Source organism: Falco biarmicus, chromosome 9 (assembly GCF_023638135.1).
Source record: "Falco biarmicus isolate bFalBia1 chromosome 9, bFalBia1.pri, whole genome shotgun sequence".
Lineage (NCBI taxonomy): Eukaryota > Metazoa > Chordata > Aves > Falconiformes > Falconidae > Falco > Falco biarmicus.
Genome location: NC_079296.1, coordinates 13137322 through 13165054, shown reverse-complemented (window position 1 = coordinate 13165054; position 27733 = coordinate 13137322). Strand labels below are relative to the sequence as shown.

At 48.9% G+C, this 27733-nt stretch overlaps 1 protein-coding gene across 2 annotated transcripts in view; it reads right to left on the bottom strand.

Moving 5' to 3' along the window:
- COL27A1 (collagen type XXVII alpha 1 chain) overlaps window positions 1–17424 on the bottom strand; it is a 160105-nt gene extending 142681 nt beyond the window's left edge. Inside the window, exons 1-4 of one of the 2 annotated variants that reach the window (XM_056352258.1) lie at window positions 17119–17424; window positions 15702–16000; window positions 6722–6792; window positions 474–1915 (exon numbers count right to left, since the gene is read on the bottom strand). In XM_056352258.1, coding sequence (XP_056208233.1) covers window positions 474–1915; window positions 6722–6792; window positions 15702–15757 — 1569 coding nt within the window. In that variant the 5' untranslated portion in view covers window positions 15758–16000; window positions 17119–17424. Of the gene's footprint in view, window positions 1–473; window positions 1916–6721; window positions 6793–15701; window positions 16266–17118 lie in introns of those variants that run through there. The other variant, XM_056352257.1, reaches the window with a different exon arrangement.
- Window positions 17425–27733: the final 10309 nt, after the last annotated feature.

Sequence of the window (27733 nt, the reverse complement as noted above, 5' to 3'; positions counted from 1 at the left end):
CTCAAACAGGGCAGTTTTCTGGAAACGTGAATTTCAGGCACAACACAAATTAATAAGCAGTGTGTTACTAATAGTTAATTTCAGCATGTCTTTGAGGCACCTGCGTTTTCTTTGCAAGGTGACCAACAGTTCTGCCCTCTTGCCCCTGAGTAAAACCAGGGGTGTGGAACAGAGCCCCAACCTGGCCATCAAAATTTTAACCAGCAACTTGTAGGAAGGAAGGAAATTTTTTTTTCTTAAGTTTAACATTAAGCAGCAACTTTAATCACAGACTTTTTAAGAGCACCCAAGTTTACACCGAGATATATGCTAAAATTGTGCACATCAGAAGTGTCACAGTGCCTGGCTGCTGCTATTTCCAGCTGTCGAGCTGTCCCACTCCGCTAAGCTCTACAGAAACCCTCGCAGGTGAGGGTCTGCCCACTGCTGGGCTGAGCTGTGACTGAACAGCAGCATCAAGAGCCTGAACTCACCTGAGGTCCTCTCTCTCCTTTCACTCCTGGATATCCCAGTAAAAATGGAAACGGAGTGGGCCCGAGGGGATCGAAGATTTGATAGCCATCAGTCGCAGCTGGGGTTGTGAGGTTGAAGGCCAGAGCCCTGGCTCTGGAGGTGGGACGGGCAGACCCCAGGGCTGGTTTGCTGTACACCAGAGGGACACTGCTAGGATCCACCTTCCTGGCAGGTGATGGCACGTGCTTCTTTGGAACAGGCCCGTTGCTTGGGTTCTGCGGAGTCTGCTTCAGGGTGACAAAGTGGACATTGCTGGTTGTGTTATCAGTCATCCTCTTCATTGGCTTTACAGTAATGGGTGCTTCGGAGGGCTCCAGGGTCGGTTTTTGGTTGATCTTCTTTTTGGTCTCTTGCTTGGACTCCTTCCTGCTGGCTGTGGCAGGGCTCTGGCTTGTTGGTGGGGCCTTTTTGGCAGTGGGAAGGGGGGGTTTCTCCATGCGCATGCTGGGAGTGGGCCGAGACACCCTGGGGGTGGTCACTGTCCCCCGAGGGAGAGAATGGGTGGGTGGCTGTGTTTCAGTACTTGATGGAACAGAAGATGAGGCCACCGTGACCTTTGTGGCTTTGGTTGTCAGTCTGAGCAGTGATGGCGGGGATGATGCCAATGTGATGGTTGTTGCACCTGAACCCCGAGTCTTGAGGGGTGCAGTGACCCTGCCAAACTCCAAGGATGGGGCAGCAGTGGTCAGGTTCTTCAGACCCTGCAGCGAGGGCTCCACATGCCGTGGGGTACTCAGGGAGGTGCTGGGATCCCTGGGCAGGAGCGGGATGAGGGGGGGCAGGTTCGGCCGGTAGGTATCTGCTTGCCTGCACTGTTTTTTCAGGTATTTACAGTAATGATGAGCTGCCTTGGCGGAAGGATAAATATCGAACTGGCAGATGGCTCCTTCAAACTGCACGGAGTGCTGGTTGATCTTCCCAAAGAGGAAAGATCCATGTGGATCCAAAGCCTCGTCCTTTTTAAAATGCAAATCCGCATGTACTCTGCGCTTCCCACAAGAAGTAAATAAAGTGACTGTCTGGCCACGGATGTTGATGGCCATATTGTGCCACTGGCCATCATGGACATTGTAATCAAAATATACAGAGCGCTTGTGGCCCACATATACTATGATCTTCCCAGGCACAAACTGGACCCCCAGCTGCAGTTTTTTCTTTTTGCTCTTGACAGCAAAGAGAAAAGCATTGTTGATGCGGTGGGAGCAGAGGCTCAGCACTAGGAGCAGGTCAGTGCTGGAGCCTGCGGGGAGGATGGTGCTGACTGGTGCTTCGACACGTGCCCGCTGAGTGAAGATGACCCCTGATTTGAAAGGAATGACTCCTTGAGGAACTGTACGTGATGAGGACCATCCGCTCGATGGCCTTTTCCCTGACAGGCCCAGTCTTTGAAGAACATCCACACCTGAAAGGGAAGCACAAAGAAAACGTGAGGCGTTGGGCAACCCAAGGTCTGGATGGGTATGGGGGGGCCAAACCAGTCCATGCAAAAAGGCAGCAGGTTGCAGGAACACCCAACCATCCTCTCACATGTATACGTTCAAATAATCAGAATGGAGAGCGTGTAGCTCTTCCGCATGTTGCGTGAGGTGCAAGTGCACGCTCAACTTAGTTACCAGTGATTGCCGAAATGCATTAGGCCCATGGTGCATGTGGCTAGCTATCCTGTCCCACCAGAGACCACCTCCAGATGGTCTGGAGGGAGCTGACCTCACCAGAAGGAAATTTCCCACTGAGCACCAATGGTCCACTTCTCTGGGATTTAATTCCGAGTACTGACCACACAGCTGGAAAGGAATTTGAACAACAGACTGAGCTGGGATTGCAAAATTTTATATCCCCAGAAGGCAAGTAACAGAACTTTCAAAGGGAGCAAAAGCCTTGTATCTGTCTCTCTCCAAATTGGTAAGAAGCAGCTTTTGATCTTTGAGAGTCTGAAGAGTTTAGGGAAGCGAAGGTGCCCCCCAGCACGAAAAAATTGCACATAGATTTTGCTGAACCACTCAAGGTTCTCAAGAGCAGTACTTTTTCCCAGCAGATCAACTTACATCCTTAAATTATTTTAATAGGTTGAAGGAACCAGACTTGATTTGTGAAGAGCTGAGAAATTAGGTATGGCTGCCACCGAGCAGGTGAGACTCGCCTCCAGTGTTTGTCACCTAGGGGCGAGGTGCCTGCTCCAGCCAGAATGAGAGGGACCGATGCCCAGAGACAGCTTTCTCCATCAACTCCAGGAGAAGTCTGCAATGGACAGACAAGGAGAATCCTCTGGTTTCTGGCCCTGAGGTCTAACAGGAGTCACACACAGCTTGGAGTCCAAGGCAGATTAGCAGGCAACAGCAACACGAACCAGAGCCAGCTGGCAGCAGCCTCGGCTGAACTACTTCAGTGGGGAAGATGCAGAGTTCTATGTGAGAAAAGCTGCAAAGGTGAACATGCCCAGACCTGACAAAGGTGCTCATGCACCCAAAAGCCTGTTCTCTTGATCCAGCTCAATCACTTTGTCTAATAAAAGATCTTACCTTTATCCATCTATACCACGTAGGTAACGCTATAATGATTACCATGACACCACTGCTGCTGAAAATGAGCTAGGATAACTGGATTTCCTTCCCTCTTCCCTGCCCAAATGCAATCCCCATTACTCGATGACCAGCTAACTCTTGTATTTAAGTGCTCTTCCGGGAAGCTAGCCTGGGCTGTACAACCCAGATGCTGACCTCACAAGGTAAGTATTTAACAATCAGAAATACAGCAGTGCCAATCACGGCTGCACGTCAGCTAACACCATGGGATTGCTGCTTTGCTAGATTAAAAGTAAATCAAAGGTTGTCCAAAGAAAAAACAAGTTTCTCCTGTAAAGGGGCCTTGGAATTTGGTCTCTTTCACCCTTAACTATTGAATATTCAGCACAATATCCAATATTTGGAGAACTGGCATTTAAAAGAGATCCTCAGCATTGGCCATAAGGGTCGTAGACTCAAGCCAGTCTGAGGTCTGTAATGTGGCTGGCTAGGAAGGGAAGAGAATAATGACAAAACCTCTGTTCCTTGACTTTGGCAAAAACCTTGGCCATTTTTGTATGTAAGAACAAGTCAATCAATATTTACTTTGTCTGAGCTGAGCTTTATTTCCACCTCCCTTTTTTAAGGCAGCTTGACTCATTTCCTAGCAGAGACTACCCTGGAGAAGCTGTGTCAGATGTGAAAGGGGATGGAAATTTTCCCACTCTAGGCAGAGGGGATCATTTACTGCACAGCATCTGCAAGTGTTAATAACAGTGCTTCTCCCATACTGTGAAATCCTTGCCCCCCCCCCCCCCCCCCCCCCAGTTTTTCTGCCATACTGCCCAACAGGGCTGTCCCTCAGCACAGCAGAGGTGGAGGCTTCCCCTCTCTGCACTGAATGGAGCAATCACAGCAATATCTTCATACTGGATAATCTCCAGAGCCCACGAAACAGTAAAGGCCAAAGCCTGGCTTTAGTGAAGTTAAGTGGGACCCTTGCCACAGACTTCAAAGGCATCAGGATTTAGCCCTAAGGAAATAAATTTACCACTTAAACTAGGAGCTAGACTCCAGCTTCCAATTTCTACATGTATTTTTAGGTTCTCTCCCAGAGACAGACAGTGGTGCGTCTCTACTAGGCAGAGATGCTTTACACCACAGGAGCTATTCATCTGGTAGCTGCTCTTCAAAGACACGAGGATGTTTCCCTGCTCAGAGGATGCCGCTCCTGTTTGCAATACCAAGCCAACTGCCTCGTTAGCAGCTGCATCCAACAGTGCTTAAAAAAAGAAAAAATCACAACTCAACCACTCCTTTCCCTCACAACCCAATAAGGTAGAGCCAAATTCTTGATGCCTACGCAAAACCTGATTAAGAGAGACCTCATGCCGGACATGTATGTGGATTTTCCAGCACCAGGTCCAGGCACACAGCTCAGGACTCCTGTGCACCCAGCCCATCTGCCTCTCCATCCCATGCTGACTGTCCTGGGCTGGTGGGACACATCCCCCGGGATGACAGGATGCAAGGTAATTTTGGCTTCCTTAAGTAGCTCCAAGTTTAGCAAAGCATTTTTTCCCCTTCAAATTTTTTCCTCTGTAGATTTTTCCATCAAAACACATTTTAAAAAAAAACGTTCACTTAGAGCTGCCTGGTCCCAGGTGCCTTAAAGCTAGTTGCAACACTCCTGTAGCAACATTTGAGCAACTGGGAAAAACTTTTCTAGCAGACTCTGTGCATGAAGTGAGATGCAGAGATTCCTGAACAACCACATGACCATCTCTGAAAGAGGGGATAAAATGTTTTATGGCTTTCCTTCCCAACTCTTTCTTTCCTTCCCCCTTTCCCCATGCAAAAAGCTTCATAGGAAAAAGAAGCCAAAAAGTGGGAGAGAAATAACTTGCAGCTTCCTAGAATCCAGCAGCTGAGATGCGATGCCTACAGCTAAAATGGGGTTGAACAAATGCCACATTTCCAAAAGTTACTGCCCAGACCCTTAGTCAGTGCACATCAGATGAACTCACTAACCTCACAATCTTTCTTTTATGGAAAAATCATCTTCTGCATTCCCTGATTTTCCAGTGCACAGGAAGACCCCTAAGCCTTACAGTAAGAACTACTGTGTTTTCCAAAGCCCACAGTGTTGGCTTCATTTCATCCTTACACAGACCTACGAACAAGCTCTTACTGCTTTTGTAACTCTTGTGTTTGAAAATCCTGAGCGAGAATACAGTCTCAAGTCACCAGCGTTTCCTTACAGCTTCCTTGAAAGTTTTTCCTTTCTGGTACCCAGGAGAACAGCCTGTCTCTGACTGCGAGGAAACCAAGCAAGATTTTAAAAAAAGTCTTTTACTGCAAAGAAAGTATCTCAGAGGGAAGTTATGTACCACGCTAAGGTAATGCAATAAAAGCAAAGCAAGAGTTTCCTTTAGACTGACGGTAACAAAAGACATGGCACCATCCTGTAATTATCATGGGAGTAAAACGATGGATAGAGATGAATCTAAACAGCGTATTAAAATCTGCTTGAAAAGAGGGACGCCAAGACACAGTATTTATTCTGCCTCTTTATGAGCTGACATAAAACTTGCTCTGAAAACTGCTTGACTAAGTAATTCAGCCAGATGTTCACCTCTTTTGCATTGAAGCAGAATTTGGAAAATATTACATTTTTCAAAATTGCTGATGGCAGGGATGTATTTCCCCCCCACGTAAAAAGTGCTTTGTGGGCTGGCTTACAGCTGAGCATTGACCAACTTTCTATTTTTCCTTCATGTTTCAGAGGCTAAGAGGAGAGCCCTGGAGCCTGCTAGTCCGCTTATTGCTGCCTACTGATTGCAGAGGAAACTGTTCGGTTCTAGCACGTATCTATCTAAAGCATCCATGTGGAAGAGGTGTTGCTGTTTTAAGAGGAGATATCTCCTTTACAAACACATGTTGCAGAGATGCTCAGCTCCCACTACCAACTGTAAAAGATTACTTTTTTTTTTTTACTTTGTATACTCTGAAGCTTTGTATCTCCTCTTGTGGGGCTACTGACTATTGTACCCCAATTTTGTCCTGCCCCCAGCAGCACTAGGGGGGCGATGCCTGGAGAAGGGGTGTAAAGGCAGGGTGGAGGGGTCTCATCACACCCCTATAGAATGCTTTCCTTACAGCACAGGGACTGGACCAGACATAGTCATTCTACTATTAACCACTCCTCTGGGATTTTTAGTCCTCAAACTTGCTTTTACTTTTAGAATTCCCATCACTTCTGTATGCCTAACATCCTATGTGCCTGCAGAGGCATGACTGGGCTGCATTCAAGTCAAGGAAAGAGCCGTCTGCCAGAGACGCTTAATTCCTTAATGCCCCAGCCTCAAGGGGCACTTTCTAGTTAAGTCCTAACAAGTGCAGGTGGATGCCAATGACATTTTAGACACAAAGTGCTTCGTTCACACTAGTTCTACCAGACAGGCAGGCACTTCTGAAAACCCTGTGGGGCACATAATCACCTGCAAAAAGCTGGTTCTTTTGCCAGCTGTTAACTGCATCATCTATATCATCATTACTGCAATGATCAGCAATAAATGCACCTGACTGTGCAGTAGGCTCAGACATTATTAACTGATGGTCCTAAAGTGATACCAAAGCACTTAGCTTTTACTTTGGTTCAAAGAGGAGGCGGGGGCGGGGCGAAGAGAAAAAAAGAAGTAATTTACCTTCAGAATTTCCTTGTGTGAATCCCAGGAACCAGGTAAAACATAATACAGCCCAGAGAAAGCAGAATCCCCTAAAATTGGAAAAGAAAAAAAATAATTAGTTTCTACAAAATCACTAACAAAAACTAACCACCACCACCACCCTGCCCCTGTTAAGGGTCTTCTCCTTGATCACAAGTCTAGCAGTTGGTGGCAGTGTCCACTGGAAAATGGAGAGCGAGTGCTCAGCAGAACGGCACTTGCTTCTGACTGAGATCTCATTTTGCTACTTTAAAGTCATCTAAAGCCCACTGAATTCAGTAGTCTGCTTTCCCACTGGTATTAGGAGCTGTTGATCAAGCCTTGAACAAGGACCGGAGCCGTGTTCTGAGATGCAGGGTCATCAGCGCCAGGTCAGCAGCCCCTTTGCTACTGCTGCTGCTCTTTGGCACTCGCTCCATCTAGGACAGAACATCAGAAACGCAAGAGGATGGAGAAGTAATTCAAAATCGGAAGGTCAAAAGACATGCCAGGAGTGCATGTGCATGTCTACGAGGACATAGATGGAAAATGGGCTGACAGGCAGCGACATATCACCTGCATCTCAGCCAACGAATTCCGAGTTCTAATGCTTAAAAAGTATCCTAAACATACAAAATCCTACATGGATCTATTCCTCTTTTTACACCCAGATGTAAAAGATGGGAGCAGCTTCTAACCACTCGGCACCCCGTGCTGTTGCCACTAATAACTTTTTCATTAGCTTGGTATGGCAGGAAATTTCAGAAAGCATGAGAGCTGCAGACTCCTGAGAACAGTGCTCTCGCAGACCCTTTCATGCCTGAGAGGGAATCGGACAAACCTTTCTGTTAGCTCAATTTTAAGCTTTGAAATGCCATTGAAAACAGCAGCAGAGAGCAAAACTTTTGCCAGAAATGTAGCTGAAGCCCCCCCTTCCCCCACCAACTTCCTTGACTTGTAGCCAAATAACGAACATAGGAAACTCCTTGGTTAAGCTCACTTAAAACTGTCAGTGGAAAGTTTGAAGACTAAATTCCCTCATCTTCTAGAGATGATATTTAACAGCTTGATCAACAAGGGCTGCTGAGGGAACGGAGACAAGAATGTAAACTACAGAAAGTCCTCAGCCAGAAGCAAGCATCGCAGGACATCCACAGGTTGTCCTCCACCTCACCAAGCCAGCCCGAATGCTGGGGTGTGCAAAGCGATGCCAAAGTGCAGCTTGCTCGTCTCCTCAGATCCCACAAAGACAAAGAATTTGTCCAGTGGGATGAGAGACCACTCTTCCCCTGCCATCAAGCCTCAGCTTTAGCACATGAAAGCATCCTCTGAGAGAATGTATTACCCTGGGCCAGATCCTCACTCAGGGCAGGAGACCCTTTCCCACAGCTAAAATGAAACCACAGTGATTTACGCATCCTTGGGGAAACCTGGCCTTAAACGTAAAAATCCATGCGGGAACCCAGCCACTAACTAATATTTTAAGGCTTGAGGGGACAAAACACTGGAGCGGCCGCGCATCGGCTGGGAAACAAAATGAGATTAATCACATCATTCTTTGCTGTTTCCATTACCCTGACACTGGGCTGCACATTTCAGGAGTTCTGGATAGCCAAATCACGGTATTCTTTCGCCATGCCCTATAGCCGACCATACGCTAACCAGGAAACGCTCACTATGCCCAAGAGATCTCCAGCTGGGGGGGCTTGGTGGTTGTCTGCCCACCCCATCCCGGGGGGCAGAGCTGTCAGGCTACAGACACTGCTGAGACCAGGCTGAGCTGTTGTCTCAGGTCAGTCAGAGGATGTGGGAAGGGAAGGAGTACAGGAACAATTAAATTTTAAGATGCAGAGACTCAATTCCATGTGTGCATGAAGCAAAGACCTTGCTGAGTATCATCAGCTGGGTTTGACTGCCCGATGAGAGCACGGGAAGACGAGGGGAAGGGTGTGACCAATATGACATGGACACCGAGGGCAGCAGGAGTCCCAAGCGTCAAGAACGCCTTTTCTCTGGTGAGGATCCCATTTGTACAGCTACGTACAAATGCTGGTGCACACAACACACCAAACTTAAGTCCAGATTTTTTGAAGGGGTACCCTCACAACCCAAATTCGCTTCCAAGATCAGTTGACCAACACAGTGAGGGGAACAAGCCTTAGGGGAAAATGCAGCACGTAATTTCATTCCAGTGACACTGACGGGGCTATAAAGGAGACGAATGCGCAGCGTGGGATCCAGCTGGCCTCAGCCCTGCTCCTGGACCCCTCACACAGCCAATACTCTCAGAGTTGAGAGTGGGGCCGAGAGCCAAAACGCTGAAGAAAAACACTTTGGCAAAATTTACCAACTTAATGGAAAAAGCAAAAGGAGCTTCCAAATGGCAGACCTGTGACTGATGGGGCTGTTAATTATTGCAGAATTTTATAATACAGGCTCTTTTTCCGTTACAACTCTGCAGTGACAGGGTTGCATAAGTAGCTCGAGTACCAATAGTAAAGGGACATCTTCCTCCTTATACAGAGTATCAAACCCACCTTGCCTTTATCTCAGCTTTGTCCCACAACCAGTGATTTCTGCAGACACTCTATCAAGAGGTACCAAATAAAGGCATTTATTTATTTTATTGCATAGGGTCTATGAATACCAGAATGAGTATCCCATTGCTATAGCTGCTAGGTGAAGAAGTGCCCCTGAATAAGTATGATGGAACCTTAGAAGTTTTCCAGTGCAAACAAACTCCCTTTACAGCAAACCAAAGCTACTGACTACAGGTCAGTTTTGCTTCACTACTTTTTGCCAACTCCTGTGATCAGTCCACAGGAACTAACCAGTGCCAGAAGTGCAAGGCAGGAGACAACAGAGAGGGACAACACAGAAGCACAAAGACAGGTAATGAGGCTTCTCAGCCTTAATGGTGATTTTAGCAACTTCGCAGTGAGGACCACAGGCATGCAGGTAACAGCCAAGAATGAACATCCTGAGGATGCTGCAAAAAGCAACCAGAAGATCTGGGCACCACTTCTGCTGGGGCTTCAGGACAGGCAGGAGGTCCCTGCACATGGTGACTTGCATCACTGGAGACCTGATGAAATCATGCCTGCTAATTGACATACAATTGCCCAACTGTGCCCTGGGTTTTCAGCTTCCAGACTCACTTGCCATCTTCTTACTGAGCACTGAAAGATCAGACTCCTGAGCGTGGCAAGTTGTAACCTGGAGGCTAAAGAAGCATTATCGTCCCTCCAGGTGGCTTGTGCAGTATGTCTTGCTGCTATTGCCCCAGTAAAGTCATGCTCAGCACGGCAACCTCAAGGCAAAAGTAAAGGAAAAATCCTGCTGAACGTGTCGGCTCCTATGTGACAGCCACTGGAATAAGATAAAGCACTACACTGTACTAAGGACAAGAGCAAGACAATAGCCTCTAGGGTAGACTTGGTCAGGTATTATCCTCAAAAAAATGCAAGTTTGACAAAGCTGAAGCAATCTGTAAAATAGTTGTGATCAGCTAATTCTCCACAATTTCTGGAATTGGTTGGAATGACTCCAGATTTTTTAAATTAAAAGACTTGCCCCTGCCTTAAAAAAAGAAGTCCAAACAATTTTGACATGTTGTTTGCTTGGGTTAAAGCTGAAGAAAATGTTATAAGGGCTCAAAGCAGCATTTAATTTTTATTTTCTCCCTCATTTATGGTGGGGAGATATCTTTGAATTTGCAAACATTCTTGCAGTGTGGAAAAACCATTCCCCCCACTTTCCTCCATTCAGATGCATGTATTTTTTTTTCTGTCCAAAAGACCAGAAAAGACAGCTGGATGCTGAAAATTGCTTTTCAAGAAAAGCAAATCTACATTTCTAGCTGTAGATCAGACAGTGTGTCTTAAAAGGAGAAAATGTCTTTGTTGCTTAAAATCCTTTGCACATGTCTGGAGGTGATATTTTATAAGACTCCCAAGCAGTTTTGACAGTCAACAGGAAACAAAAATCACAGACTACACACTGAGTATTAAAAAGCACCATGGCATCAATTCTGCTCCCAGCTTTTTGGGGTACAAATCTTATTTTGTATCATCCTTTGCAGATCAGACTTTGGCTCCCTTTTCAGGGCTCCTGGAAACTATGGTATTTCTCCTCTCACCCTCAGTTTTTGGAGAGAGTGATGGAAACATATGATTATGTAGATGTGCCCATATCAACCCTGTATCATCCTTTGCTGGACCTTTTCTGCAGCATAAGCCAGCTATCAGCTCACACCTCCAGTCAAAGATTTTGTGTGGTGTATGCAGGTGCTGTGGCGTCCACATGCTCTCCCCAACAGGCTAAGGGCAGTTACTGAAATGGTATTCATTTAACCCCCACTCAGCATCTACATCTTTAAGAACAAGGGGAAAGCAGACAAGCAGGTACAGCCCAGATAGATACATTTCCATGGTCATTTAAAAATACTGAGAAGTCTAAGAGTGATCTATAAACTGTCAGTATTAAGTAGGGAAGAATGAAATTCAGCACCCCTCTACATGATTTTAATGTTCAAAAAAGCTCCCCCAGAATATCACCCAGCATCTAGTACACAAGACATCCAGAATTCAACCCACTGTCCCTAGGTACATGTTCATCAAAATAGATTTTCAGATGACAATGAGGAATTCATTGCAGACACAGTCATAAGGGGAGAAGCTGAACTGGGACATCACTGCGGCCACCTGAGCTCTAGCTAACAGCACGCTGAGCGCAGCTCGAAGCCAAAGGTTTCAAAGATTGTCTCACTGTTATTACTGGAGATTCCAGTAGCCCAAATGGGGAAACTCCCGAGGGTGGGAAACTCTCTAGGCCAGACTCCAACCCATCCTCACGGTGATCCTGAGCAGGAATGTCTGAATTCCTCCACCCTGCCCCAGAGTTTGGAGCATGCATGCAAACCCGGAAATTTCTAGGGTTTCTCTGGCTCCATTTCTGCCAAATCTAATCTCAATGCAGGACAAAAACACCCTTAGTGCTGTGCCTGTAAAGGTTTATCTCAGGGCTTTGGCAATGTGGCACAGACAAAGCTGCTGCTTTCCTTCGGAGGATGCCCCTGGTAGTGAAAGAGCAACCCACGGGGGCCTGCTGAGCGGGGGGCGTTCACAGAGGAGGGACCCCAGCTCCGGCAGCGGTACAGCAGCAGATCTCAAGTCCTGCAAAGGAGCTTTGCTCTCCTGAAAGCCTGCACATCAGCCAGGCACAAGGAGAGTCAGGATGCTTAAAGGGCTGGTATTTGCTCCCCCAGCACCTATAGCTCCCCTTAGGATTTCTCCAGGAGGGAAATGCAGATCTGCGGTAGACAGAACGTGAAGTGTCAGCCTGGCCAACCCTCCCTCCTGCAGACACCTGGCGCCTTGTTCTTTCACAGGTCTATGCTGTTATCTGCAGACAGCGGGCTGACGGGTTTCAAACCACTGGTCCTTGTCCTCCTTACTGGGAGCTAGAGCTTGCGTGTTCATTGCACAAAGCTGGTCCAGAGCTAACCAGCTCCTCTGAGCTCCTGCTGGTGACAACCTGCTTCCTCACCTCTAGATGCCAAACTGACACAGCTGTGATGCCTCAAATACCCTCACCGATACCTCCCAGCAACATTCCATAACAGGGGAACTTTCCTGACAACCCATTACTCTGTCTCCTCTTTGCTCACCGCCCTTTGCCTGTCTGGGTTTTTGACTTCATTGCTGTGTGAAGTGACAACACTCACTACTGGCCCTTGCCTTTGTGTTCTCAGTTAGTAACTGGAGCCCTCGACAAACAGAAGTGCTAAGCATGGTCTGTCATCTAACTCCTTTTTTGTCCTTCCAACAAACGCCTTTGCATTCCTTCATTTTGTGAATGGGGTTTGGCAGAGCCGTATAGAATTCCCCATTGTTTCCATTTGCACTTCAGTAAGCGTCCATCATTTCTACTTATGGCCCAACAAATTGGCAAAGAAAGAGGGGGGGAAAAACCCCATACCGTCTGCCCGCCTCTGGTCAGAGATTTCCTACAACTCCCTCACCACTAGACCTGGGCAACCCTCAGTCAGTAACGTAACCTCCATAAACACTCTTTTCAAGCAGGGCAAATTTTATCCCCTCAACCCACTGCAGAAAGGGAATAAAGTTGGAGCCCTAGGAGCTGTGCAATTGCCTCCTCTCTACCCCAAGGCACCCAGAACACACACACCACTTGACTGCCTGTTGCTCCCATTACTGATTTTGTCTAGCAGTGCCATAATTTGTGCCCAGATCACCTGCCCGGCTTGCATGCAGTGGTCTTTTCCTCTTAAAACAGGAGTCGTACCTTCCTCCAGCCCTTTCATGTCTTCCCAGGGGCTGACAAACCTTGGTGGTGCCAGGCGGGTGCTGTACCACCGTGCGTGCAGCTTTCTCATCCAGCACATGGGCCAGGCAGCCGCAGAACAGCATTAGGCCAGCACCATGGCACTGTGACAGCACGCAGGCTCCTGTCGGAGGCCACCAGGAGCACCAAGCAACTCTCCTCCACAGCCAGCATGTGGCACCAGGGCTGGAAGAGGCCAAAGTGGCACCACCACAGCTGAACTGCACAAATGCTACGGTCTGAACATGTGCTCAATAAATAGCTGAATGCAAAACCTTCTTCTGTGCTTTAGTGAACCTGCATTCACTGAAAATGCATCAATGGGAATGATCGAGAGGGGTATTTTAAGCTTGCAGAGCCTGTAAAACTTTGCGTTCTGGTTTTACAAGCTTTGCCTGCTCAAGCGGGGACAAGGCCTGGGTACACTCTGCAACTGCTTCTCCTTCCCCAACGAGCCAGCCCTCCTGCTCCAGTCCATGGCTCTCTTGCATGCCTGGCATCTCCTCAGCCACCAGCCCTGCTCCGGAGGATGCTGCAGGAGCGCTGGGACAAGCGGGACCCCCAGTGCCACATGGGAACGCACCAGAAAGTTCCTGTTACAAGCTGCCTTCAGGCAGCACAACCCTCACCCGCCCTGACAAAGACTCGGCAGCACAGGGGTGGCCTGGTGAACCCAGGCACAAGCCAGCTCTGGGCTCAGAGGACCCTCTCCAAGACTAATGGCCTCAACAGGAACATCCAGCTGCGGGAAACGGTAGGATGCACAGCACTCTGCCAAGCAAATCAAAACCCAGCACCAAAAAAGCCCATTGGGAGATAATGTGAAGGGTAGCAAGCGACCTCTGCTGAGGAGGGAACGGATCAGCAGCATGCTGGTGAGGTATTTAAGCCAGAGGAGATCCTGGGAACAAAAGGCACACATGTTCAGAGTCACCAGAAGAGACCAAAGCACAGATTTCTCATGGCAATGCAACATTCAAACCCATGAGGCCATACGCGGTGCTAGCCCGGGACACCGAGATACAAACCCAGATCTAGATCAGTGAGCAGGCAGCCACGCTGCCTTCTCCTGGGTTCCCATTTCCTAAACCTGTCCTCAGCAGGGTCCAGTTTGCCCTGGGACTCGAGCAGGACCTCCCGGTCCTCATCTGTAGCATGACTGCCATCACCTTCTCCGTCATGCTCACGAGTGGGTGCTCTGTGCCGCGACTGTGCCTCATGCCAAGTGGCTCCCCAGCATCGGCACCCTTCGCCTCGCTACAACGTGGCGCTGCTCTTGGTCTGTCAAACGGATCTTTCTCTCTCTGTTCCCATTGGGCTTCTCTGGGTCTGAAAGCAGCCACCCTCACAGGGTCGCAGGCAGCGCGCTCTGCACCCTGCCCGACGTTCAGAAGGCACAACTGGGAGACGCTGCAGCTACCAGCATCTCCAGACATGCCACAGCCACGTCTGTGCAAAAAAACCTAAAAGCACTGAAATTCAGTCTTTGTGAGTATATAAACACACACACAGGGCCTCCAGCAGAGCCGGCTGGCACCCCGGGAGGGGTCTGGTCTCTCCCCATAGGGCCCCGGCCGGGAGCCCCCAAAGGGAACGGCACATCCCGCCCGGCCGCTGCGGGGCGGGGGAGCAGCGGGGTGACCCTCGGGGTGCCGGGGGGGCGCCCCAGGTCCCCTCACCCCGTTCCCACTCTTTCACCCCATCTCACAGCCCAGCTGAGGCTGGCAGCAGCAGAGGGATCCTGTACACAACTCTCCGGCTGCCAGGCAGAAGCCTCCCAGCCCTTCCAAGGGAGTGTCGGTAAATCCTCGTTACATCCGACAACGCAACCAGAGGGATTAACCCTTTGCTGGTCCCCGGGAAAATAACAACACAGCAGCAGCGAAGTTAACAATGAGAATCGAAAAGCCGATCCCGGCCGTGTGAATGCGGACGGGCGGGGTGCGGGCTGCAGTGGGTCACGTCTGTACATCCACGGGGAAACAGGGGTCTGTGCGCGTGCCCGGGGGCACACGAAGAACGTGCCCCCCGCACCCGGCTCCCCCCCGGCCGCGCCTCACCCTCCCCACGGCTCTACCGCTTCCCGGAGGACTGCGGCGCCGACTTCCAGGTACTCCTGCCCCCACGTCCCCGCGGGACGGGGTCGAGGAGCAGCATCCCCCCCCCCGCCCCCAGGAGAGCCGAGGAGCCGCCCCCGCCCGTGCCCGGAGACGTGCGAGGGGAGCGGGGCGCCGAGCTGCCCCGTCCTGCATCTCGCGTGGGTGCAGCCGGCGCCCACCCCCGGACCAGCTCCTGGGCTGGGGGCTCCTTTCCCCGGAGCGTTGGAACGGGGTGGGTGGGGGGGTCCTCCTGCCCCCGGCTCTCACCCCTTCCCGCACACCCCAGCCCCATTCCCAGCCTCCTGCTCCAGCGTGGCCTCCCTTCTCCCAGTCCATTCTCCTCTCCAGCGCAGGAGTTTTCACATCACCCCCTGGCAGAAGGAATGTCTTCCCCCACCCCATCCCGGGGCTCCGGGAGCGGAGCTCCCCGCTCAGGCCGGCGCTCCCCTCCCGCAGCCCTCCCGGGACCCCCCGGCACCCCCATCCCGCCCGGGATGCCCTTCCCCAGCCCGGGAGAAGTCGGACTTTGTACTCACCCCCTGCCTGCTGCTGTAGCTCTGAGTCTGGAGACCGGCTCTGATTCCGGCTCCATCACGTTTAGTGCATTGTCTCTTTCGGGCAATTTTTGCGGCAATCCATCAGAAAAAGGGGGACAGGCCGGTTTGTGGGTACATCCTTCCCAGGAGCTCAGTTCTCTGCCTCTCTAAGGGGCTCAGCTGTGTCAAAGACACCCCCTGGCCCGGACGGCTCACTCCTTCCTCCTTCTCTTCTGGGTCCTTTTGCTTACACAGATCTTTTAATCCCATTTAACTCCCTCTCGGCAGACTGCAATTACCTTGGGAAAAAGGAGAGAGAACACAAAGTACACGCTAGGAAGCCAGGCTGGCCCATGGTCGCTGGATTTCTTGCCTCTTTTTTTTTTTTCCCCTCCTTATTAATAGTATAATTTCTGTGATCTCTGATTTCCAAAGTCCTTGATTTAAAGTGTTTTTTCTTAGCTGTTAACTTTTTGTTGTTGTTGGTTGATTGGTGGTTGTAATTATTATTTTTATTTGCAGTGCAGATGTGCCTCCCACCCCCCCAAGGATCTCTCCTCTGGACTTAGAGAGGAGAGGAAAAGGCAGATTTTGAGAAATGAAAATTATTTAAGGATGTCGCCGCCGCCTCTCTCTGCTGCCCTCCTCTGTTAATATCGAAGCACTTACAAAAAATAATACAGAGTAAATAAATAATTAAAAAAAGAAACTCCTTTGGCCAGAAGAGCTGCCGAGAAGCTAAGGGAGACCCTTCCATGCCCCGCAGGGCCCTGCTCGGGGGGGCGCTGCCCGCCTGGGCTCACCGGCGGGGGGGCCCGACCCATCGACGGACCCGTCTCACAGGGTACCCGACACGGCTTCTCCTTGGGCTCCGCGCCTGGCAAAGGCGGCTGGGGGGGGGGGGGGTCAGGCTCGCAAGAGAAAAGCCTCCCCCTCCTTGCCCTGCCTCCACAGGGAGGGGGGACAGGGGACTGGTGCGGGGCATCTCCAGACCCCCCCCCCCCCCGTCTCCTCCCAGCACCGAGGGATGGGAGCTGCAGCCCGGCGGGGAAGGAGTTTCCCTACGCAGCGCCCACCACAGTAAACCAGAGCCCACCTGGTCCCACCTGGCCAGTGCCGCTGGGGGGGCACGGACGACTCCTGCATGGGCTAAACCCTGCGTCCCTGTGCCCCCTCCTCTTCCAGCTCTTGCAAAGTCCCACCGAGCTGGGGGCCAGCACCGTGAGCACCCCAGGGTGACCGGCAGGTCCCTCTTGTCCACACCAGTTCACAGCAAACCCCCTTAGCTCTACGGGACTCCCCAGGCACTTGAGGGCAGCCCACGCCCCCCAGCCCCCCCGCCTCCTCCGGGCGCCCCTGGGTGCCCCCCGGCCCTGCTCCTTCCCCCTTGCACCGCAGCTCTGCCTTGGGCACTTACTTTGCAGCGAGACGAGAAGCTGTGCAACATCTCCCCGCAGCCCCGTGGTCACGGGCATTCACTGCCCAGGCAGCTTACGGCGATTTCTACTTCTTAAAAAAATAATAACGATTGGAAAAAAAAAAAAAAAGAAAAAAAAAAAAAGAAAAAAAAAAAAAGAGAGAGAAAAAGGAGGAAGGAAAAAAAAACCACAACCAAAGCAAAGCCCGTTCCTCCCTCCTTCCCCTTCAGGCTCAAGGTGTCTCCTGCGCGGGGAGCCAGCGGGCGCCTGCCCGGCGAGGCGGGGGGCCAGCCCCGGCGCTCCGGCAAGCCCGACACCCCCCCGGGCTCAGCAGGTAACCCTCCCCCCGCGCCCGCAGGTCCCTCTCGGGCCGTCGCTCCACGCGTGGGTCATGGATGCTGCAGGGATCCGGGAGAGAAGCGAGGCTGGGAGCGGGAGCTGGGAGGGACATGGATGTGGAAGCGGTGCAAGTTCCGAGGCTGCCCGAGTCCTTTTAAATAGCCGCAGCCGGGGGGCTCCGCGGTGGCGGGGGTGCCCCAGGTGTCCGGTTTCAGCAAACAGCCGGTAACGGGCGCAGACCCAGCCCCAGGGCAGGTTCCGCGGGGGGGGTTCCGCGGGGGGCGGGGGCGCCCGGGCCCCCCCGCGCGGGCGCGGGGCGGCCGCTGGGGGCGGGGGGGGAGCGCTCCGCTGGCACGGCTGCTCCGGGGGGGAAGGGCGGGCTGCGAGGTCTGGAGGGCGAAGGACAGGTCCTGCGAGGTGCTGAGCAGGCTGAGGCACCTGCGTGGGTCTGGGCATCGGAGCTGAGCCACCCCAGGGTCTCGCTCCACAAAGGGCTTTTGTGTCCCCCCCCGGCACAGGGGGAAGGACCAGGCAGAACTAAAGCACCTTGAACCCGGGTATGGGCACTAAACTTACACACTCCTCAGGAAATAAAAAATAAAAATAGAGCCACAAGTAGGATCAAGGTCACCCCACCAAGTACCTGAAGATGAAAGCAGAAGGGAACGATGGTAACACCCGGAGCAGAAAATTCAAGGAGCCGCTGGGCTGACTCAGCAATACAGGTTTTACTCAAAAAACTGACCTCAGAATGTGGCCAAAAATCAAGGTTTCCCCCATAAATCAGATCTGCACACATGATGTCTTCTGTTACCATGCATGCTAAGGACTTTCCTGCTTTAATACATGTATTTGACTTAGTTGTGGTTGCTCTCTTAGTCTGTGGGTTTGCATCTCCCTGTTTCTATAGGCATAAGATTTTATTCATACCTTTGCTCTGAGGCATCTGCATTTTGCTTCCTTGCTTGCTATAATAGATAAAGCTTTCAGTAACAATAACAAAGAAGTTTGAAACAAGCAGTGTTGTGACTGGGGTAGATAACCAACAGCCTCACAATCCACTATCCCCTCAAAAAAACCTTTTCAGAAGAGTACAGCTAAGTTACACACCCAGATACTCATAAGAAACTCCTCTGTGCAGACAAACCTGTCCCAAAACCATCTGAAGGCCCAGGAGCTGAGACAACCTACCCACACCAGCTCCGAGGACTGGGACTTTAGGGACAAGAGGCAATCACATAGCTTGTCAGAAAGCACATAAAATCTCTATTTTTCTTAGCTATTTTTTTCCCCAGCTGTTTTTCCCATGTTTCTCAGTCATTCATTCCTCGCTGAGAAACAGATTCTAGCCAAGCCTAAGTGTTTAAGATAAAGCTTTAATCTATAAAAAAAAACCCAAACACTTCTCAAAAAAGCGCGTGGAAATTCCTACACTGTTGAATACACTTTACATCCTCCTGCTCTTTTTACACCTTTTTTCTCTTCCAAAAGCAGCGAGTATTTAAATAACCTTCCTTCCCCACAAAAAGCTCCGCTCTACCCTGAGAACAAGGCCCTGGCTTACCAGAGCGAAAAGACAAAGCAAAAAGGTGTGCCGCATCTTTTCACAAAGACATACACCAACGGGATGCAGGTGGATAGCTGGTAAGGACTGGCAATGCTTCAGGTCCACAGCATTGCACCAAGGACCACCCTAAAACACACTTAGAGCCCCATCCTCAAGTACTCTGCCCATACTTTACTCAGATGAGCACTTTCAAACCAAACACATGCAGAAAAGCTTTGCTAGCATGGAGACATAAATGTAGCCCAGCAGTAGGAAAAAGGGAATTAGTTTAAAACAAAAGGAAACCCAACGTTGCTCAAGCCAAGACTAGTGCCAAGTGAATTCAGGTTCAAAAATTAGACCTCATTCTTCAAAAAGAGAAAAGCCACAACATATGATCTGAATAGAAATTTATTTAGCAGATTTATTTTTCTTCCCTTCCAGATTTAAATAGAAGCCATTTTAAAACACTAAATAAACTGAAGTAAATCAGCACAGCAGTGAAATAAAAAAAAAAAAAATAAAAAAAAAGGAATTGGCATTGGCTGTTCTAGTTTAATTAGCCAAAATAAGAAAAGTACAGGGGAGGAGGAAATGCCACCACACGCCACACAACATCGGGAACAGGGAACAGAACACTTGCTTTTGACAAAACGCACCTCTCCAAAAAAGCAGCATGTCATTACTGCCTGAATAAATACAGCTTTTAAAGCATTCATCCATATTTAGCCAGTTTCCAGAAGGATCAGTACCCACCTCTCCTCGGGATCCATAGCTTGGTTAGCATCAAGACTCTTATTAGTATGATTTTGTCTCTTTGCGCCTTTTGGAAAACCAAGCGTGAGGGCATGTAGAAGCATGGCGAGCGTGCTTTACAGCTGTGCTACACGGCTCACAGCACCCAGCTTCAAGGACCAGAAGGATCCCAGACACCAACCTGGGCTTGTCCTCCCACTATGGCTTGGCCTGAAGGACAACGCTGGATTACAGTTCAATCGTTTTTACCTTTGCACAAGTCAGAACAGTATTCTGAATCACTCGCTGCCCTCAGAACTCACAAGAAATTATAGGAATATATTTGGATATATTTAGATAAATACCCTATTCAGGTTTAAAACCGGGCAGAAGGCACAGGCAGCGTGAAGCCTAAGGCACAGGAAAAGCTTGTGGGAGAGATCAAACAAGAAGGAGAGGTGGGATAAAGAGCCTTTCACTCCCCTCTGGGCTGAGATGCTGTGCCCAGCCTGGGGCGGGAGGATCTAAACTTGGTACCTGGCTAAGAGTTGCTGGAGCCACAGGGAAAGGGAACCCACTCTGTGCGAAGTGCCACCGGCACGAAAGGGTGATGGTCCCTGCAATCATGGGAGGACACAGCTATGTGGCATGGCCCAGGAACACGTATCACATGGAGCAGGGCTGCTCGAGGGCTGGATCCACACCTGTAAGCCCAGCAGGAACAGAAAATTCATTATCCACAGTAAGAGGGCTCAGCCCCCAGCCCACGGGAGGGACTGGCTGCGCTGGTTTCCACCTCCTGGGGATGTTTTATTGAGGGCTGACTAGCACCTATACTGCAAATGTCAGCAGCCTTGGCAGCAAGAACCCCTGCAAAGCATTAGGCAGGGGGTCTGGTATCGACCCGCGGCTGTTGGAGCGGTGCGGAAACGTTCATGCCAAAGCGACTGTTTCTGTCCCTTCTTGCTGCCTTCGAGAGCAGCTCGGGCCCTCTACCCTTATACGTGCTCCACGCTCCACTGCAACGCTCTCCCAGGTATGTAATTCCCCTAATCCCTACATGACTTTTCTGTTCGGATCCTGCATTGAACATGACTGCACAGACACTTCCCACACTGTTTGAATCCTGGCACTAGTTCAAGCCCTGGGCTAAAGCCTTCCCTACCCCGTAGGGACCTGGTCATGAGCAAAAACCTGCTGATGAGCTTCATTTGGTTCCTGAGAAGTCTCTCCACCCATGGCAGATCCAACATCTCCATGGAAGCAGAAGCTGGCCCTGCTGGGCCCAGTTAGCTGGTGCTCCTGTTCATTTTCACCTTCTGGCTTCAGCCACCACCGCAAGAACAGGAGGTTTCAGCTGAGGAGCAAAACACGCAGCACGTCTGATTTCCGAGACTGCTGTTTGACAGCTATTTGGTGATACAAAAGCTGCTGTGGGTTATGTTTCTGGTTCCCAGTTCACTAGGGAGGGCATTAATTATACAGGAGATGGTACAGAAAGCTCAGAAATCACGTATGTAACCAAGTTACTGCCCAGCACTATTTTCCCCTCTCCGCAGCCTTTCCAACAGACCCTATCCCATCCTGTGCCACAGGCTAGCGGTGACATGTTTGAACTTCTGCAGCTGTTTGATGTAAAATGTTTTAAATTCTTTTCGGGAACAATAAAGGCTTTTGTCTCTTGACTGGTGCTGTGGGGATGCCATGTCTGGCAAAGACTGATCTTTCTGTGCTTTCCCACTATACCATATCACACCGGGCTGCCCAGCCAGCCGAGAGGCAGGAATGGCTGTTAATCGTTAAATGGAACCTTTTTCCATTGGAACGAAAGGAAACGCCATGCAGCGATACAAGTCCAAGCCCACCCTTCCCAAGGAAATGTCGCCTGCTGATTACAACTCTGTCACGCACTTCTGTTTAGGTATTTAGAGAACTACAGTTTTACAGGATGGCTGTGAAGCAAATTGTCCAGCAGATGTTCCAGGCAAGCAGTGTTGAGCTGGCAGGTAAGCCGTGATGGGAGCAGCGCATCGGCACACTTTGACAGGAAGGTATTACAGCTCCTGAATCCCAGCTGTATTTAAGATACCAGGCAAAGGCTGCCTGGTTTTGCTAACAACCCTTTATTTTCTGTGTTTGTCCATCTGCTCCTAAGCTGTGTTCAGCCTATCCCTTGCTTAGGACCTATTCAGTCACCAGTGCTACTGGAAAACACAAGAGCCAGCAACACAGGGCAGCTGCGGGCAGTGCCCTCCAGCCTACAGAGCAGAGCAGGCTGTCTTTGGCATAGCGTGGGGATCCTGTGCTCCATTTTGAGCTGCACAGCAGAAAGCCAGTTTCCCCCTTTTACCATCAAAATCCCCACTGGCTGCTGCACGTGGAGCAGCAATTCCTCTGGAACAGTCTGGAAGTTTGCTAGTTAAATGCAGTAATGCATCAGCAACCACAAGTGCTTTTCCCACCCACATGCTAAAGGACCCTGTTGGGTTGGTGCAGATGGAGGTGTGCTGTCCCGCGTGAGTGCAGGTAATGTGATCTCTCTCTAAAGAAACAGCACATCTTTTCTTCATGAAACAGAACCACCCTGAGTGTGCCTTCTCCTGTGGCAAAGATGGACATTACACCAGGAAGGAAAAGTGCCTGGCGATCTAAATAATTTCCTGCATATTAAGGACAGCTGCTGCTGTGGTTGCTACTGCAACAGCAACAACAGCAGCATATTACTATGGCAGAAGCATAAACCAGCATGTAAAATGTAAATCTGGACCCTGCAGGTTTCACACACATCGTGCTTATGAATTTTAGGCAGCACTGCCAAATTCTAGTGTGGTTTGTCAGCTTTCTGGATACCCCGGTAGCACTGACTCAGGTGTGGGTCAGTGCTCGTGCCAGAGTCCCTGCACAGGCAATGCAGAATTGGTGAAGGTAGGAGCAGCAAGCCCGAGCTGTCCCAAACACCTCGGACAACGGGTAGGTGGCTGCAGGCAACAAGCACCCGAAGGTACAGGCTACCGAGTCACGCTACGTCCTTTCAGAGAATAGGTGCTGTTTGCTCCGCGGGTGCATGTGCTTAAATTCGAGAACATGGTGCTTATAGCAGCTGGAGCTCATTTGCACACCCGGCAAGCCTCAGGGCCGAGTTCAAAAGGGAGACAGGAATCAGGGCAAGATCTTGGCCTTCAAGAGACAGCATGTTACAATGCAAATGCCTGGTACAAAGATTTCATGCAAGACAGACAGAAACTAAGCCTGAGTCAGATTCTGAGTAGTTTCAACAGGGAGGGGAAAGGAAGAAGAGCTTAGAAATCAAAACAACTTTTTGTTATGAGTAACACTTAAGGTAATACTATGTAAAACAAAAAGGTTTTTTTAAAAGTAAAACAAGATGTATTTTTTGTTTTGGAACTGACAACCAGTTCAGCTGCTGTAGGAAAGACAACCCTGTGTACTGGTGTTGGGCAAGCCTGTGGGAGCAGTTTACTGGTCAAAGGGAAATCATATCTGCCTTATGTCAGGAAGCAATTGAAGTGGAAATGGTAAGTCCAGGGCAAAATGAACGAAGGGTGAGACTCAACAGAGTTGAGGTGAGCATCTCTTGTGCTCCACCCTGCACTGGGCTCACTAACGACACCAAAAAAGCTTCTTTAGCAGTGACGAGGATGAGACACCCTTTGCATGTACACACATGTGTACGTTAAGCAAAATCTTGTAGTTCACCAAGTTCTGAGTTATCAGCACCAAAACAACTGCAATTCATTTTGTGTAGCCTAAGATACAACACAGCCATAACAGGGGGATTGCTTAACAATCTAAGCTACAGTGTACTGCCATGACACCATTTCCTTTAGCAATGGTATTCAGCCATTTCTGCAACCAGTTGGCCATCACTATTCTGGTGAAAAGTGATGTAACTCGTTTGCTGGAAAGAGGCATCACCTCATTGCTTAACAGCTCTTTGGTCCTGGATGTCCCAGACCAAAGGAGGCAGCTCTCCTCTGCGGGGAGGCAGTTGTGTCCGAAGGATCACACACTACCCCAGAGCTCAGCAGAGCTCGGTTTTGGTTTTCACTATTCCAGTGACCTGCAGCGTGACCTGCAGCAACTTAAACCATTGCTTTTGTGCCATTATTTCCTTGTCTCTAGAGTGAAGCTTGTGATATAGATCATCTTATGTGTAAAGAGGTTTAAGACCTTCAGACATACAGTGCTGCCAGTGAACTGTTATTACTTTACTGTGCAGTTGGCAGCAGCCTCTCCTGAAGGAGAAAGTGTAAATCTATTTCCCAACCAGCTTTTATATTCGCCACAACCTGCCATCATCCAGATGCAGAGTTCATTAGGGATTGTTCAGTTTTATCTGGCTGTAAAGGCCCATGTAAAAAAACCCTGCCGATTAAACATGCAATTCAAATACATCTTCTGGAGCACAGCAGACAATCCTTAGCACTTTATCTGCACTGACTGAAACGCAATCTGTGCCACTTAGAGCAGAACAATGCTTGATTTCTTCATACTTCGCTTGAATTGTTAACACATAAAGCAGAAACACAGGCCATTTTCACAGAGAGGTTCTCTTCTGACATACTCAGTATGTTAACTGACAGTATACAAATCTGCTTCAAAGCTAACAGGCTTTTTTTCTTCCAGCAAACACACTTCTGCATATCTGCACTCTTTCGCTCTCTCCCCACTTCAACAGCAATAGTATTTGGTAAAGCTCTCCAAACTGGTGCCACTGCAGAAAGACTGTATTTACTGATGTTTGGGTAAGGACTAATGAGAGACCTGGTTGTGTCTCTGTTCCTCCAATTTTTTATTTTTTTTTTAAAGTCAATATTTATACACCTTACCGGTGAAATAAATCCCCTCCTCCCCAAAGAAGGGGGAAATAAAATTAAGTGACTGATATGGGATTTCATGGAAGGAGACTTTGTTTGCTTATTTGTTTTCAGAGCCTGGGAGGTATTAGGGTATTTTTTAATTTTATTGTAATTCAAATGCAATTGTACTGTACAGAGTGCATCAAAGCGGCTTCACCATAGGGCCTTTCATTAAGGACCCCAAGCCGAGGAGCCCTTGTGTACTGCTGGGCTCATCACTGGATCTGGGGGGCACAAGACTCAGGAGTGTCAGGGGCTGGACCACCTCCATCCCCACTAAACGTCCTTTCGGGATGCACTCAGCTCAGCCCTGATGGGGCCAAACTTGCTGAATGAAAAGCGGTTAACGTTCCAGCAAGTTAGATACAGTATAAACAATTTAATCAGCATTGTTATGGCTCTCCCAGCATGGAGATCCTGCCTAAAGCCTGTCAGGGACCACAAAGACTTATACTGACTTCTCAGGCCTCCAGAACATGCTCTGGTTTCACCAGGACTTGCCCATGGGTAACCTTTGAACAGGAAAGATCACCACTAACAGATTTGCTTTTTGCTCTGCGACAAACTGCTTTGCTGGTCCTTCTCCCTCAGGCTCTTGAGCTTGTCTGTTCCGTGTGATTTGTAAATCCCTTTACTAAAGCAATAATCAGAGCATCAGGGGCTCTGATCCCATCAACACATCTGTTGAAGGTAGTTTCTCTCTGCCAAAGGCAAATCCCCCTGAACTATATACCTGGACCAAATCCCACACAGCTCTGCAATGCTTCAGTTTCCAGCGTGAGCTACCCCACAGCAGCCAACCAGAGCATTACGTGTGCGGCGTGATTGGCATCCCTGCACGGTTAATCAGGAAAGCCTTTATTTTAGTTAGGATTTTTTAGTGAGGATTTTTCTGTCAAGAGTATCTGTTGTTCAATCCTACATAATGAAGTCACTATTCCTATTATTGTTGTTTTAAAAAAGAATTCCAAATCCTTTTGCACAAGATAGCTTAAGTTTTTGCAGAGGAAAGTCACTGGGACGCACTTCACTAAGCTGCCAGAAAACTCTTTCCTGGAGTAGCTGCTCTGTAGGAGGCAGTGTATCGACCTTCCTCGTGTGCTTTAGGGGGATTTAAACTGCCAAACTTGTTCTTGATATAAACTGACAGCGTGCCACTGACTGCAGCTGGGCATCCCCCATTCGCCATGTAGAGATGTGGGAGCAGATTTATATGTACTTGCAAACAGAAATAAATAAATAAATACTGCCAAGACTCAATAGCACCCTCGCCATGCTTTCAGGAGATTAAAAAAAAAAAAAGCAAAAAAAAAAGCAAGGGCCGAATGTTAGTAAAGAATTCATAAAAATCCTGAACTTCCAGTGCTCACAGTTACAGCAATAGAACCGCAAGGAATTTCTATGTGTTCAGCTGAAGTTGATGTTTGTGGAATAGCACAGAGAGCTTGGCCTTTATGTATTTCAAAATCGTAACCAAAGGGGTAAGTCCTCATTTGCAGCATCCAGTGGCATCACTGCAGAGCATACCGTTGTATAGACCAAATCAAGACATTTTTAACCTGCTTCCCATTTGCCATTCCCCCAAAGTCTGTGGGACTGAAGAAGAGCCTTGTCACTGGTGAGGGTTAGTTCAGGGTCAAGCTCTATACTCCAAAACCCAGGGAAGGAACACTGTTTACTCTCCACTTTCTCAGAAAACAGTTAAATCCCTCTTCATATGGAACATCTCCTTCATGTGTCATCAGTAAACTTTTCCACTGGCAAAGTCGCCATGTTTCAATATTTGCTTCCGACACAAACAAAATTTGTGTTTTTTCAGTGTTATCTTGCTTCACAGCCAGCCTGAACACCTGCCTTTCTCATGTTACATTATTTTTCTCTGGCTTTTCTTCATTATGAGCTAACATTACACTCTTTCTTGTTCAGATTAAAAAGGACAACTTTTAATCTCATTCCATTGCTCAGTGTATCTTGAGGTGGTCTTCTCCAAATGGCTCTGACTGTGGCTCTTTTCTGATCGAATCCCACATTTAGCCCACGAACCAGACCAACATTCACCTCTGCAAGACTTGCACTAATCAGTAGAATGGAAGAGATGAGACAATTTAATATTTTACATCCTTTAAATCTTGAATAGGCAACAATACTTTGATAATCTTCCTGTCAGTGTATACGCCCTAGGCAGGGAGCAGGTACTCGTGCTCTTATTTTCTCTGTAACTCTGGTGCAGTGCACCTGACAGCCACGCTGTAAATGGTTGATGCAGCCTCAGCCATTAATTGATGTGGGTAATGCGGCTCTCACCTTTGCCTTCCTCAAAATAACACACACAGAAAACACCCAAACCAGCCATCCCCATCAAACACATGATGAACAGGTCGTTACTACAAAAAACACTTTGATGCCCCAATGTGCATCCTACAAGCACTTTGCAGTTATTAATGTGATCCCTAATTCATCACCCACCCAGGCAGTTTTCCCTCATTCACCAGCTGGATATACAGATATACAGATACATCAAGGTGCAATTCTGAAAGAGGTGCCTGAGCACTTGCACATTCCCAGCAACTCCACATCACTCCAACTTCAGAAATAAAATCAGACCATTAGTAACCTGTCCCATCCCCGTCACAGTGAGTAGCAAAGCAAGGAGACCCCAGGAATCTCTGCCACCAGGCCACAAGTCCACAGAGCCTCCTCTCGCCATCACTGCCCTTGGTAAAACACGCTGGTCCTACGTACGTGGTCAAAGGGACCCTGCAGAGAATAAATAAAGTTTCTCTGTGCTCCTCACCCCTTTGTCTTGAGCTGTTTTTTTTCTTTTTTCTGACATGTCATTATTAAGCAACAGGAACAAACCAGATTCTGGGTAAAACTTTCCCCAAAGTAGGTGGAAGATAGCAAGAAATGACGAGCTTTTTTATTTCCTCCTCCTTTAAAGGGGAAATATTATTGAACTAAAATACCTGTAAATGATACTGATCGGCGTTTTATTTTATAGCTTTGATTTTTAATTATTTTTTTTCAGTCCAACAAGACCACCCTTTCCCCCTAGCAATACTAGGAGGGGACTGTCCTGAAAATTATAGATTCCAGAGTTTGCAAGAGAACCAC